The sequence below is a fragment of the Lepisma saccharinum genome, chromosome 4 (genome assembly GCF_977018435.1).
Source record: "Lepisma saccharinum chromosome 4, izLepSacc3.1, whole genome shotgun sequence".
In the NCBI taxonomy this organism is placed as follows: domain Eukaryota; kingdom Metazoa; phylum Arthropoda; class Insecta; order Zygentoma; family Lepismatidae; genus Lepisma; species Lepisma saccharinum.
In genome coordinates, this window is record NC_139232.1 from 17,217,666 (window position 1) to 17,230,645 (window position 12,980).

Below are 12,980 nucleotides of genomic sequence, written 5' to 3' on the forward strand. Positions count from 1 at the left end.
AGACGTGTGTAGGTAATTTGTACAGAAATTCCCATGCGTTTCAACTCCACACAGAGATACGGTTAGACATCTTGTCCTTAAATTACGAGAAACTGTCTCGTTAAATTTTAAAACACCTAAGCAAAAACGACGGATTCTAACCGAAGCAAAACTCGATGATATTGGTGCAGCGTTAGAACGTTCTCCAAACAAACCTCTACGCTGTGTTTCACAAGAGGTGGGCGTGTCAAAATCATCGGCACATACAGTCATTAAGCTACTAAAATTAAAACCATACTCTTATAACACAGGTTAGTGTTAGTTTTGCAATATTTATATAAATGTCTGCATATGTCCATAAAAATAAGCGGGCATTTCAGGCCGCAAATGTCAGCATCTCCGTCAGTGCCGCCCGCCATGCTTCTCCCGCTCTCTCGGCTGCAGATCGAAATGGACGCACGGTAGAAGGAATTTCCTGTCAGCATTGCATTCTCTATGCAAAAATCTATGATTCTCTGTCCATTTTCATTTTTAATAATTTCCCCTCCATACTTTCCTAGTGTTCCGAATCCACTCAAGTGATCACTTCCCACTTTTCCATTTAAGTCACCCATAATTATAGGTTTTCTTCCTCTTTCTGCTTTTTCCACTTTTGATTGCAATTCTGTATAGAATTCTTCCTTGTCTCTCACATTAGCTTAGCATCTTTGGTTAGTTCATATACGTGAATCAATGTAATCCTTTCTTCTAAGTCTATGTCTTGAGTTATTATTCTTGAATTTACTGGATCCCAGCTGATTACTCTTCTGTTTATTTCTTGTTACTATAATTTCTACTTCGTCTTTTGCTCTGTTTCCAACTGGTACTCCAGAGTATGTCAATACATTTCTTCCTTCAAACATTTTTTTCGCCATTTCATTTTTTCTTTACTTCCTTTCTTCCAAGTATTTTTATTTTGTATCTTTACATTTCCTTGATTACTTCTACTTCTTTACCATTTAATGTTTTGATATTCCAGGTTCCGATTCTCGTTTTCTTATTCTTACGTTGTCGTCTTTGTGAGATCTGTCTGGGGTTTCCGAGGCATTCATTTCTTCTCTGAATCATCATCTACCCCTATGCGGGTGTTTAGCCCAGTGAAAGGGGGGGGGGGCTGCTTTTGGTTGTTTAGTCCTTTCAGCCTCAAGGCTATGGCTGGTTTTCTGTCGGGTTTTCTCCCTAGTCTGACGATCTCTCTAGTGCCCCTTCTGCCATCTGTGCCATACTGAAGGATTCCTTCTCCGCCGCATCTGCCATTGGGGTCTTTGCCGTTGCCCTGGCTAGGGGCCCTTATAAGGTACTAGCATCCGGAACCAGATGGACCAAGGTTTTTTTTTTAAAGAGGTGTTACTCCTCTAGGTTTTCCGCCGCTGTTGAGATCCATCTTCCACCTTTGGAGCCGTTAACCAGCTCAGGGTCCCGTGGGTGCCACTCCACGTACTTACTAATAGTAAGCCCCCTGGGGGGTTAATTTATTATAAGTACCCAAACATCCTAAAATTGAGTTCATAAAGTCCTAAATTGCTCTTTTTTAGCACCTAAAAATCTGTTCTCTACTTATATCCATAAAAATGATAACAAAATGGCAAATATTGCATAATTTTAAGACATTTATAGATCTATTGAATTGGTAAAAGTATCAGTAATTTTACCTGTAAACTGATACACCAATATGCCTATATTGGCTAATACCAATAGAGTACTAATCAGGGTGGCGACAGACCTGGAAAACCTGGAAAACCGGGAAAAGTCAGGGAATTTGAGGTGTCAAAAAAAGTCAGGGAAATGTCAGGGAATTTTGTCTTCATTGACTTTTTTAATTTTTTTTATTTAAAGATATCGTTATGGAACTCTGCACGGGAACAGAAAATTGTTATAACTCGGGCACTATGGGAGCAATCTACTTCGGATAAGTTTTGTTTTGCAGCTAAAACATAAGCGCATGCAACCGTGTACAATTCAGAACCAAGGAAGGGGGTTTGGGGGGCTCGACCCCCGAATTTCAATAGAAAAAAAAATCTGAAGTTTGCCCCCCTCTTCTCCCACTATTTAGTATTCTTTTCAAAGAATGGACATTTATCAAGAGAATGAAACATGTTTCATGTTCGTGGGTGCCATACAAGTTTAATAATAAGCCAAAATGTGATTTTTTTTAAATGAAAAATATGTAACTTGCATTTTTGGAGGAAAACTGTTATAACTCAGGTACTATGGGAGCAATCTACTTCAGATAAGTTTTGTTTTGCAGCTAAGACATCATAGCATGCAACCGTGTACAATTCAGAACGCCGAACCGAGGAAGGGGGTTTGGGGGGCGCGACCCCCGAATTTCAATAGAAAAAACAAAAATCTCCCGCTATTTTGGGTATAAGGCGCAAACCTTAGTATTCTCTTCCAAGAATGGACGTTTCCAAAGAGAATGAAACATGTTTCATGTTCTTGGGTGCCATAAGCCAAAACGTGAAACACTGTTTTTTTGACTAAAAATAGATAATTTGCATATTGCTCAGAAAATTGTTATAACTCTGGCACTATGGGAGCAATCTACTTCAGATAAGTTTTGTTTTCCGGCTAAAACATCATAGCATGCAACCGTGTACAATTCAGAACGCCGAACTTAGGAGGGGGAGGGGTTTGGGGGCGCGACCCCCGAATTTTAATTAAAAACTATAAAAATCTGGAGTTTGCCCCCTCTTCTCCCGTATTTGGGATGAAGGCGCGAAGTTTAGTATTCTTTTCAAAGAATGGACATTTCTCAAGAGAATGAAACATGTTTCATGTTCTTGACTGCTACACAAGTTGAATAATAAGCCAAAATGTGATTATTTTTTACGAAAAATAGGTAATTTGCATTTTTGGAGAAAAATTGTTATAACTCGGGCACTATGGGAGCAATCTACTTCGGATAAGTTTTGTTTTACAGATAAAACATCAGAGCATGCAACTGTGTACAATTCAGATCGCCGAACGGAGGAAGGGGGTTTTGAGGGCACGACCACCGAATTTCAATGAAAAAAACATAAAAATCGGAGGTTTGCCCCCTCTTCTCCCGCTATTTTAGTGAAAAGGCGCAAACCTTACTATTCTCTTCAAAGAATGGTCGTTTCCAAAGAGACTGAAACATATTTCATGTCCCTGGGTGTCATACAAATTGAATAATGAGCCAAAATGTGAAACTCTGTTCGGAAATGTGGCATGGATATGTTGCTGAGAGGGGGGAGGTTGGTCATCAATATGAATTCCCCAGGCTTGCTCCAGACCTGTGTCAGAGTTTCCACCCAAACATAAGAGTATGAACGTCCAAAAAGCACATTCATTTCGTAATCAGCACCATTATACCATATGGTATCATCAGGCCAGTACGACCTTACTCTGATGATAACATATGGTATCATTGGGGGAGTAAAGGTTAAGCCTCTAAATATTACGTGCAAAATGCATTGAATTATCATTTTTTCTTGACCATATGGGAGTAGTAAGGGGACTTGTCACGTAGTAAAGCATTTTGTTGGGCAAACTGAAGGAACATGGAAACAAATAGGTTCCATTGTTACATACGATTTTTGTTGAATATCGCCACCTGACAAAGTATCTCACTACAACATGCGACAGAAATTGCATGGACTGCAAATATGCTGCTGGAATTTTATTACTCTTCTGGCTCACTTCACCTTATTTAATGTAGCAGTGCTTATGTAGGTCTTCTTTCATCATCCTGACGTATTACTGGTTTTGCACAAGTTAACATTCGTTTACAATGACATTGCACTATTCTTAGATATCAAGAAGAATTCAACCAAACGGGATATATATTGTATACTATCACGAAAAAGTGAAACATAAACTGCATTGGTGAACGTTATAAAAATTGACAAGAGCATGCTCCCAACCTCAAATTTACTGTAACACTAGTATTGCATTGAAATTAACGCCACTCTCTGTCCTGTCTGTTTAAACTCGTGAGAGATGGTCATTAATCTCCCACAGGGTAAGGGTAATATCCAATATTATGAAACAAAATACTAATAATAAATACGTAAATATTTTAATATCATATTTACTCGTTTCATTCAGTCATAAAAGCAAATCACTTTCTTCAAGGATTGACTTTTCTCTACCAGCCCTGCCAAATTTTCACTTTCCATCTACTGATTTATATGAGGGGTGGCCAGAAAGTAATTTCCAATTAGTAGGGACATTGATTTTTCGCAAACGCCAAAACCGTGAAAAATGGTAATTGCTGCGAAGTTATGTTTAGGAATGTGCAGTGATGTCAGGACACATTTTTCGCCCCTTCGAAATATCGAAATAATGCGAATTTGGCATAAAATGCGAATTGTTGGCATTTTAAATGATTTTTTTAAAAAGAAATGTCCTAAAAAAATTAAAAATTCCATGAAATCCAACATTCTTGTCTTTTCTAGGCCATGTTTATGTACATAGAACATGGAATAATTCTGATAGACACATTAAATCATGTATTTCCCACAATTTTTTCAACTTCTATCAAAACCATTTGCATCACAGAGCAAAGTGGTAGGGTTCTAACAGGAGATCGAGTGCATATCTACCGTCACATGGGAGCCACATCTTCGTATTTGTCACAGAAGATATGTTTTGAATTACCAAGCTAAGTGTGCACCATCGGCATTTGTCAAGCGAGTAATAATGGAGCTCAGTCGTTAGGGCATCTGACTAATATGCGAGAGACCTGGGGTCGATCCCCTGCAGGGGAGAACCGGGATGTTTTCCACATATTCAAACTGCTCCGGCGCCAGCATAATATGAAGCTGGTACCTTGAGGAAACTTTGAGGGATAAAGGTAGCCAGGAGTGTGGTGCTGATCACATCACTAGCCACCTTCAGCCGTGATCAAGAAAGTGTGGGGCCCTAACTCCACACCCGTATACACCTTCATGGAAAAGTGCAGGGGAGCACTTTACTTTTACTTCCTCAAAAATCGGTTCCAACATATCAAACTGTCACGAAAATACGTAGACCATGTGACCTACAATTTAAAATAATAATTTAAAAGCACAATGAAGTATTAAGTTTTTTTTCTCTCTCTCTCTCTCTATCTCTATCTCTCTCTCTCTCTATCTATCTATCTCTATCTCTCTATCTATCTATCTGGCAGATAAATGTTCTAAAACAAAAACGGGAATTTTGGGAAACATAACACTAACAAGTCAAAAAAAGATAATGCCAATTTTTGGTGCTATAATATATCGGTATCTGTCACGTGAGATTGATTGATTAAAATTTTTTTTGGTGCGTCGCCACTTATGGTCATTATGCACCCTTCAGTATATACGGGGGAAATTCCATTATCTAAAATCCTTACCTTAAAATTTAAAAAAAGTGGTATAGAAAATAACTTTCCCAAAACAACTTTCAACATATCAAACTCTCATGAAGATGTGTAGGCCATGTGAAACAGTAGTTTAAAAACACCGTCAAGGTATAATTTCAGATATTTGCCAGAAAATGTGCTAAAATAAAAATGTGAATTTGGGAAAAATAACACCGTATAGTAAAAACTAAAAAATAAGAAAATACACCAATTTAGAAAAAAACTACAAAATATCAAGGTCCCTACCGATTAGGCATAAATAAAACAAGAATATCAGTAGTAATTTATTGCATTAGTAACAGTGAGTCCTAACTTAATTTTCGGCATAATCACCACCGTTCTTCTGGCATTTGTCGTAGCATGTCACTAAATTTTGTATGCCCATGGTATATGTGTCTGACAAACAAAGACTGGAACTATCTCTACCGCAGTGTAGCTGTCAAATTCTTGCCCTGCCAGAAACCTCTTCAGTTAAACCATGAGATGAAAGTTGGTACATTAAAGGGCAGGGCTGTACAGGGAGTGGTCCAAGATCTCTCACCTGAAGTGATGCAAAGGGCCTGTGTTGTGCTGTATGGGGTTGTGCACATTCGATTGGCCTTCCATGAATTGTCTGCAACATCGTCTGACCATACTATCGTTCACGACGTCCGGTCTGCACACCTCACACAATTGCTGGTGGCTCTGTGCCAAATTCCGAGCATGCAATGTAGGTTACATCTCAGTCTGTGGGAGACTGTATGAGAGCTGCAATCTTTAACCTAGAACTTTCCTAAAACGGCTGCATTACGACTATTACCATTTACAGCTAAATGCCACTTCTTCCTGCCTGCATGTGTGTGTGTCCCTCTCCGACCACTAGTGCTGCATATAGGCACCATTGGAGCTTTTTTCAGGATGCCCCTCGTATATGAACTTTCAGAAGCTTTTATTATTAGTGTTTTAATGTGTGGTTAGCTAAATCAGGTACCTATACAATGCAATTCTATAAATTCCTTGCGTTAAATTTCTAATACCTACATACCCTTTTCGTCAGCATTAATGTTATAACTGCATGTTGTCAATTTCACAGTACTTCACTTGGATATACTGTACTGAAGCAGAAATCCCATTGATAATGTAAGGAAATATGACACTTTATTTTTTTCGATTCAATTGTTTCACTTATATGAAAGAGTTAAGTTGTTTGCTTTACAGAGAAGAGAGAAGTAGCTTTATGCATTGAAAATTGAGTCCACACTCATGGTTCTTGCAAGCAGAGGCTTCCAAACTTCAGTGGAAATATCAACATATAATACCGAGAATGGATAAGGAGACTGATAAATTACAAATTGTATTTCTTAATCATTCACTCTTCACTCTTATCGCATTTAGTCGTAACTTTAAAAATAATCAAGTATTTTATTTTAAACTTACTGCATACAACAAAATTCCGTAATCCTTCCCTAGCTTGTGAATTGTAATAATTTTCCAAATTCACTATTTTGCAGTTTGAATTCAAATCATAGAGAATAGAGAAATTAAGTCAATTTCATAGAAGATAATATTGGTACTTGACAAATCCATACCTGGATCTGTATGAGTTTATTATTTCCATTTGCAAAAACATCGCTTTAGTTTAGTTTGTAATTGTCAGGGAAAAATGTAAATTTTGTCCTGGAAAACCTGGAAAAGTCAGGGAATTTCATTTTTGCTTGTTTGTAGCCACCCTGACTAATTAATCTGTCCCATCCTTAATTTTCATCATCATCCTCCATCGTTTCTTGCCTCTGGCTGGGTCGGCATTATTTTATTTTCCTATTCGTGGCCCGCGTCATCTCCAATTTCCGGTCCGGCTTCCTTCTTTCTTTTCTCAATTTTTTTAGGTTTTTGGCTGTCATCTAATCCGGCCTGTCACAGCCTACACCTGAGTGGTGGGGCTGTCACCTGTGATTTCTCAGGTGCACCCTTGTTATCTGTCAAGGTGCCAACTCCCTTAGCTTTTCTGGATTCCTCCAGGCCCACAAGGCCGTGTGGGAAAACACTTTATGGCGGTGTTTATTTGCCATGACACAGGGGTATCTCCCTAATAAATACTTTAATTACATTACACTTTCTTTTGTGAAAATAAGTTGTAGCCTGTCTTGTTTACTACACTTTCCTGTCACTTTTCATGTATTTATTCTGTTGTCTATTGTTGTAATGAGGATTTGTGTTTTCACAGGTACGTGAGAAATACTACAGCCAGAGCATTTGCTGTGGTTGCATCTGCGCTTGGAATTCCTTCACTCCTGCCATTCTTGAAAGCTGTCTGCAGGAGCAAGAAATCCTGGCAGGCCAGACATACTGGTATAAAGATTGTTCAGCAAATAGCTATTCTTATGGGCTGTGCCATTCTCCCACATCTGAAGAACTTGGTGGAAATCATTGAACATGGTAAGTGATAATTAAGTTAGAATATAAGGTTCTTACTGATTACAGATATTCTAATTGAGAAGATCCCACCCGACATCACTTTCAACTCTTACTGATGACAATGCTAGAAAAATGGTTGTATGCATCAATTTACCAGTTTTACCATAAACTATGCAAGAATTATGTCATAATATTAAAACAGCTGTCGTTTAATCACAAAATCCATGTTTTCACACAATACTGGTGCAAAATATATGAAAACTTTGAATTTGCAAAATATTTTGCATAATTAGATTCCATGAAAGTGTCATGCAGCATTTATACAAACCCTGATCAAGTATCTGCTGGTATTGGCAAATAAATTGTAACTGATAGTGATATATCATCATTAGCTAAGCCCTAAAATTAAGTTGCATGAGATTCCTTAATTTTTTTTGCATAAATTTTCATCTTTAAATATTCATTTGTTATAAGAAGAGACATGTATATTTCGTTTTTGCTGGTAACACTAAATGTGAAATAACAATCTGTCATGTTCATTTTTCTTGTGTTTTTGAAAGATGTGAGGTATGTTTTCCTACCATGCTTTGCCATGAAATAATGCAAAATGAAGTGCAAGAAGCAAAGTAAACACTTGAACATAAGTGAAAATGGACCCCTTTACACAGGAATAAACTTAAAGCTGTGATAACTACATAAACGTGCTATTAGGAAGGAAATGTTTATGTTGTGTAATAATTGTAGCTTTTAAATCAAATTTAGGATTATGTTCACCATTTTAACACCAAAATTCTATATTATAAGCTGCTTTTGATCTTGAAATGTGCCCTATTTTGCTCCAAGATATTGGGGTTCTAGTCACCATAAATAGGTGGACCTAGTTATGTGAAATGAAACTTTATTCCCTACCACTGACCAAAATGTGGTTACGTAAAGTAACTTCTGAAGTTTCATGCCAGATTTCATTTTTGTAGCTTCCACAGATGATTCCCAAACCAACAACTCCTTACATTATGTGGTGAACCAAACATATTTTCCTTAACCTGTGTAAAGCCAGTTCCATAAAATCAAATACAACACACAAAAATCATGTACGTGAAGTTTTGTGTTTCCACGATTAACCGAAAACAAAAAACATTCCAATTCTGCAATGCGGAAACACACAACTTCACGTATGTAATAATTAGGGATGGGCCGATATGAAATTTTGGCCGATACCGATAAAGTACAGATATAAAATTTACCGGTACCTATATTCAATATTCTACCGATCCAATATAAAATTAGAAATGGTCCTTGAACCTGAAAGAAGTTGCATATTTAGACATTTACTTTTTAGAAATTAGAGCATGGAGATTATCCATAAAAATTACAACAAAATGGCAGAATTTTGCACTAATTTATCAGATATTTATTGATATATCGGATCGGTAAAATAATAGGTAATTTTACCGATATGCCTATATCGGCTGATACCGATAGAGTACCGATTAATTGGTCCCATCCCTAGTAATAATACTTAAACTGCATTTACTCCATCGATCATGAACTCACAAATAGTTATAAAGCAATTTACTGACTTTCCATCACCATTGTGAAGGTAAATAAAGCAATTTACTGACTTTCCATCACCATTGTGAAGGTAAATGAAGATGATATAAACAGGTGAGGAGAGTTGAGTTGCTAAGATCCTTTTAAGCATGCAGTTTTTTGCTATTGACCCTGAATCAAGAAAAGAAATAAATGAATTTAACAAGTAGATAGAATTTGTATTATTTATACCAAAATTTAAATATTTACTCTGGGTGTCAATGTTTGTAAATTTTCAATCATTGTTTTCATATTTTCTTAATTTTGTGTTTTTGCTATCTAAAGTTTAGTGTTATTCTTAATAGGTACTTTTAAAATATCTGATTACATATTATAATTTTAAATTTTATTCTAGGTCTGGTGGATGAACAGCAGAAAGTAAGGACCATTACTGCTTTAGCCATTGCAGCACTTGCTGAAGCTGCCACACCTTATGGTATTGAGAGTTTTGATTCTGTACTGAAACCTCTGTGGAAGGGTATACGAACACATAGAGGCAAGGTAAGCATGCATATAGAGCAGTCTAAATGCCCCATTCTGTTGTTTTCTGGATTACAGTGGAACTCCAATTTTACATTCCCAGATTTTATATTTTCATTTATTATGCATTCATTCATGATGGTCCCAACGTAGCATAATTAAAATTTTCCTTGATTTTAGGGATGGGACCGATAATCGGTAGTCTCTATCGGTATCGGCCGATATAGGCATATCAGTGTATCGGTAAAATTGCCGAATATTTTACCGATCTGATATATCGATAAATATCTTATAATTTAGTGCAACATTCTGCCATTTTCTTTTAATTTTTTTGTATAATCTCAATGCCCTACTTTCTAAAAAAGTAATTGTCTAAATATTCAACTTCTTTTGCACTGTTGTCACCTCGAAACACACTTTATTAAGCAGATCAATGAACATTTCAGGTTCTTCAAGGACAATTTCTAACTTTATATCAGATCGGTAGAATATTGGTTATCAGTATCGGTAAATTTTATATCTGTACTTTATCGGTATCGGCCAAAATTTCATATTCGCCCATTCGTACTTGATTTAACATTTCCCTGCATTTAAATTTTTTTTAGGTTGGTTCCCTGAAAACATAAAATCAAGGCTCCACTGTACCTGGTTTGTTATAAGGCTTGGAAGCAAACCTTTCAGCAGGTGCCAAAGTAAATAATAAACAAGGTCTGCTCGGTTCAGTAGGCATGTACACCAGCCGGGTGGCAAAATCGATTGCAAAAAAATTTTGCACGGAAAAATGAAAAGTAAACTTATTATTATTAAATTAGGCACCTGGAATGTTCTGAGCCTTTACCGGCCTGGGCATTTCAGTTTACTGTTAATGAGATAGTGAAGTATAAATTAGATGTAGTAGCTGTCCAGGAAGTTAGGTGGCCAGGAGAAGGGAATTGTAAAACTAAAAATTATACTTTTTTCTATGGTGGTACTGAAAATCATAATTTTGGAACAGGCTTTTTCATAAATAATAGAATTATCTCGGCTCTTAAAACAGTAGAATTTATTAATGATAGGATATCATATGCAGTTTTACAGGGTAGGTGGTGTAAAATTATTTTAATAAACATACATGCACCAACGGAAGATAAAGATGATAATACTAAAGATGATTTTTATGCAGTTAGAAGAGGTCTTTGATAAATTTTCTCAGTATGATATGAAAATTCTGTTAGGTGACTGTAATGCACAGATTGGCAAAGAAGAGACATTTAAACCCACGATTGGTAAAGAAAGTCTTCATGAATTAAGTAATGATAATGGTATAAGATTGATTACTTTTGCAACCTCAAAGAATTTAATTGTGAAAAGTACCACTTTTAAACATAAAGATATCCATAAATATACCTGGTCTTCTCCAGATGGTAAAACTCATAATCAGATAGATCATATTCTCATTGATAAGAGAAGGCATACTAGTATAATTGACGTTCGTACACATAGAGGTGCTGACTGTGCCAGTGACCATTATTTAGTAATTGCTAAATTAAGAGAAAGACTCTCAGTGATAAATCATAAGCAACGAAATCTAAAAGTTCTCAAATTTGATACAGGAAAGTTTACTGATGAAAGAATTAAGAAAGTTACCAAATTAAACTGTCAAATAGATTTGATGTTTTGCAGGATTTAAATGATGATGAAAATATAAATGAAACAGACGTAAATAAGAATTGGGAGCACATACGTAATGCAATAGAATCAGCAGCTAAAGAAAGTATAGGATACCATAAACCGAGAAAAAGTAAGCCATGGTTTGATAATGAATGTCATAATCTAATTGAAATAAGAAATCAGGCTAGACTTAGGTGGTTAAATAATTCGGATGATACAAATCTAAGCAATTATAATAGAATAAAGCAAGAAGTTAACCGCACGTTTAGAAGTTAAAAAAGAGATTACTTGAAAAGCAAAATTAACGAAATTGAAACAAACAGCAAAAATAAAAATATCAGATTTATATAAAGGTGTAAATGAGTTTAGAAAGGGGTGGCAACCTAAAGTAAACTTGATAAAAGATAAAGACGGCGATTTTCTAGCTGACCCAAGCGATATTCTAAATAGATGGAAGAACTACTTTAATGACCTTTTAAATGTCCATGTAGGAGATAAATCAGAAGTAAATGAAGTCCACACAGCAGAACCTTCAGTTCCAGAACCTAACTTGACTGAAGTTAAAGATGCTATTAAAAGGCTAAAGAATAACAAAGCACCTGGCATTGATTTAATACCAGCTGAGTTAATTAAATATGGTGGAAATTCATTAATATGTCAAATTCATAAATTAATTTGTTTAATATGGAATAAAGAAGAAATCCCTCAACAGTGGAAAGAATCCATAATTGTTCCTGTGTTTAAAAAAGGTGATAAAATGAACTGCAGTAATTACCGTGGAATTTCTCTACTCTCAACAACATACAAAATATTGTCTAACATTCTTTTAACAAGACTAACCCCATATGCTAATGAAATTATAGGTGATTATCAATGTGGATTTAAATGTAACAGATCAACTACAGATCAAATTTTTCACATCAGACAGACACTTGAAAAAAGTGGGAATATAATCAAAATGTCCATCAGCTATTCACTGATTTTAAAAAAGCATATGATTCAGTCAAAAGAGATAAATTATGTAATATATTAGTCGAGTTTGGAATACCTAAGAAGCTTGTTAGTATGATAAAAGTGTGTACCAGTGAAACAGAAAGTAAAATTCGTGTGGGTATTAATGTATCTGACAAATTTACAATTCATGATGGGTTAAAACAAGGAGATGCATTATCTCCATTGCTCTTTAATTTTGCCTTAGAATATGCTGTTAGGAAGGTAAAAGAAAGTAAAGAAGGACTTAAATTAAATGGTGTGACTGAGTTGTTAGCATATGCAGATGATGTAGACTTACTGGGGGATGATGTGAATACAATTAAGAATAATGCTAAAATATTTTTCGAAACTGCTAAAGAGATAGGTTTGGAAGTTAACAAAGAGAAAACTAAATATATGCTTACAGACCGAAACCAAGTGTTAGGTAATAATCAAAATCTAATTATTGATAATAACTCGTTTGAACCAGTTTCCAAATTCAAATACTTAGGAATTATATTAC

The 12,980-nt window shown here is 35.8% G+C and overlaps 1 protein-coding gene across 2 annotated transcripts in view; it reads left to right on the top strand.

The window, feature by feature from the left end:
• The window catches only part of Sf3b1 (splicing factor 3b subunit 1), a 94,713-nt gene that overhangs the window by 55,125 nt on the left and 26,608 nt on the right, over nucleotides 1-12,980 (top strand). For both annotated transcript variants that reach the window (XM_083120342.1, XM_083120343.1), the window contains 2 exons: nucleotides 7,575-7,786; nucleotides 9,711-9,856. In XM_083120342.1, coding sequence (XP_082976468.1) covers nucleotides 7,575-7,786; nucleotides 9,711-9,856 — 358 coding nt within the window. The remainder of the gene's footprint in view (nucleotides 1-7,574; nucleotides 7,787-9,710; nucleotides 9,857-12,980) is intronic.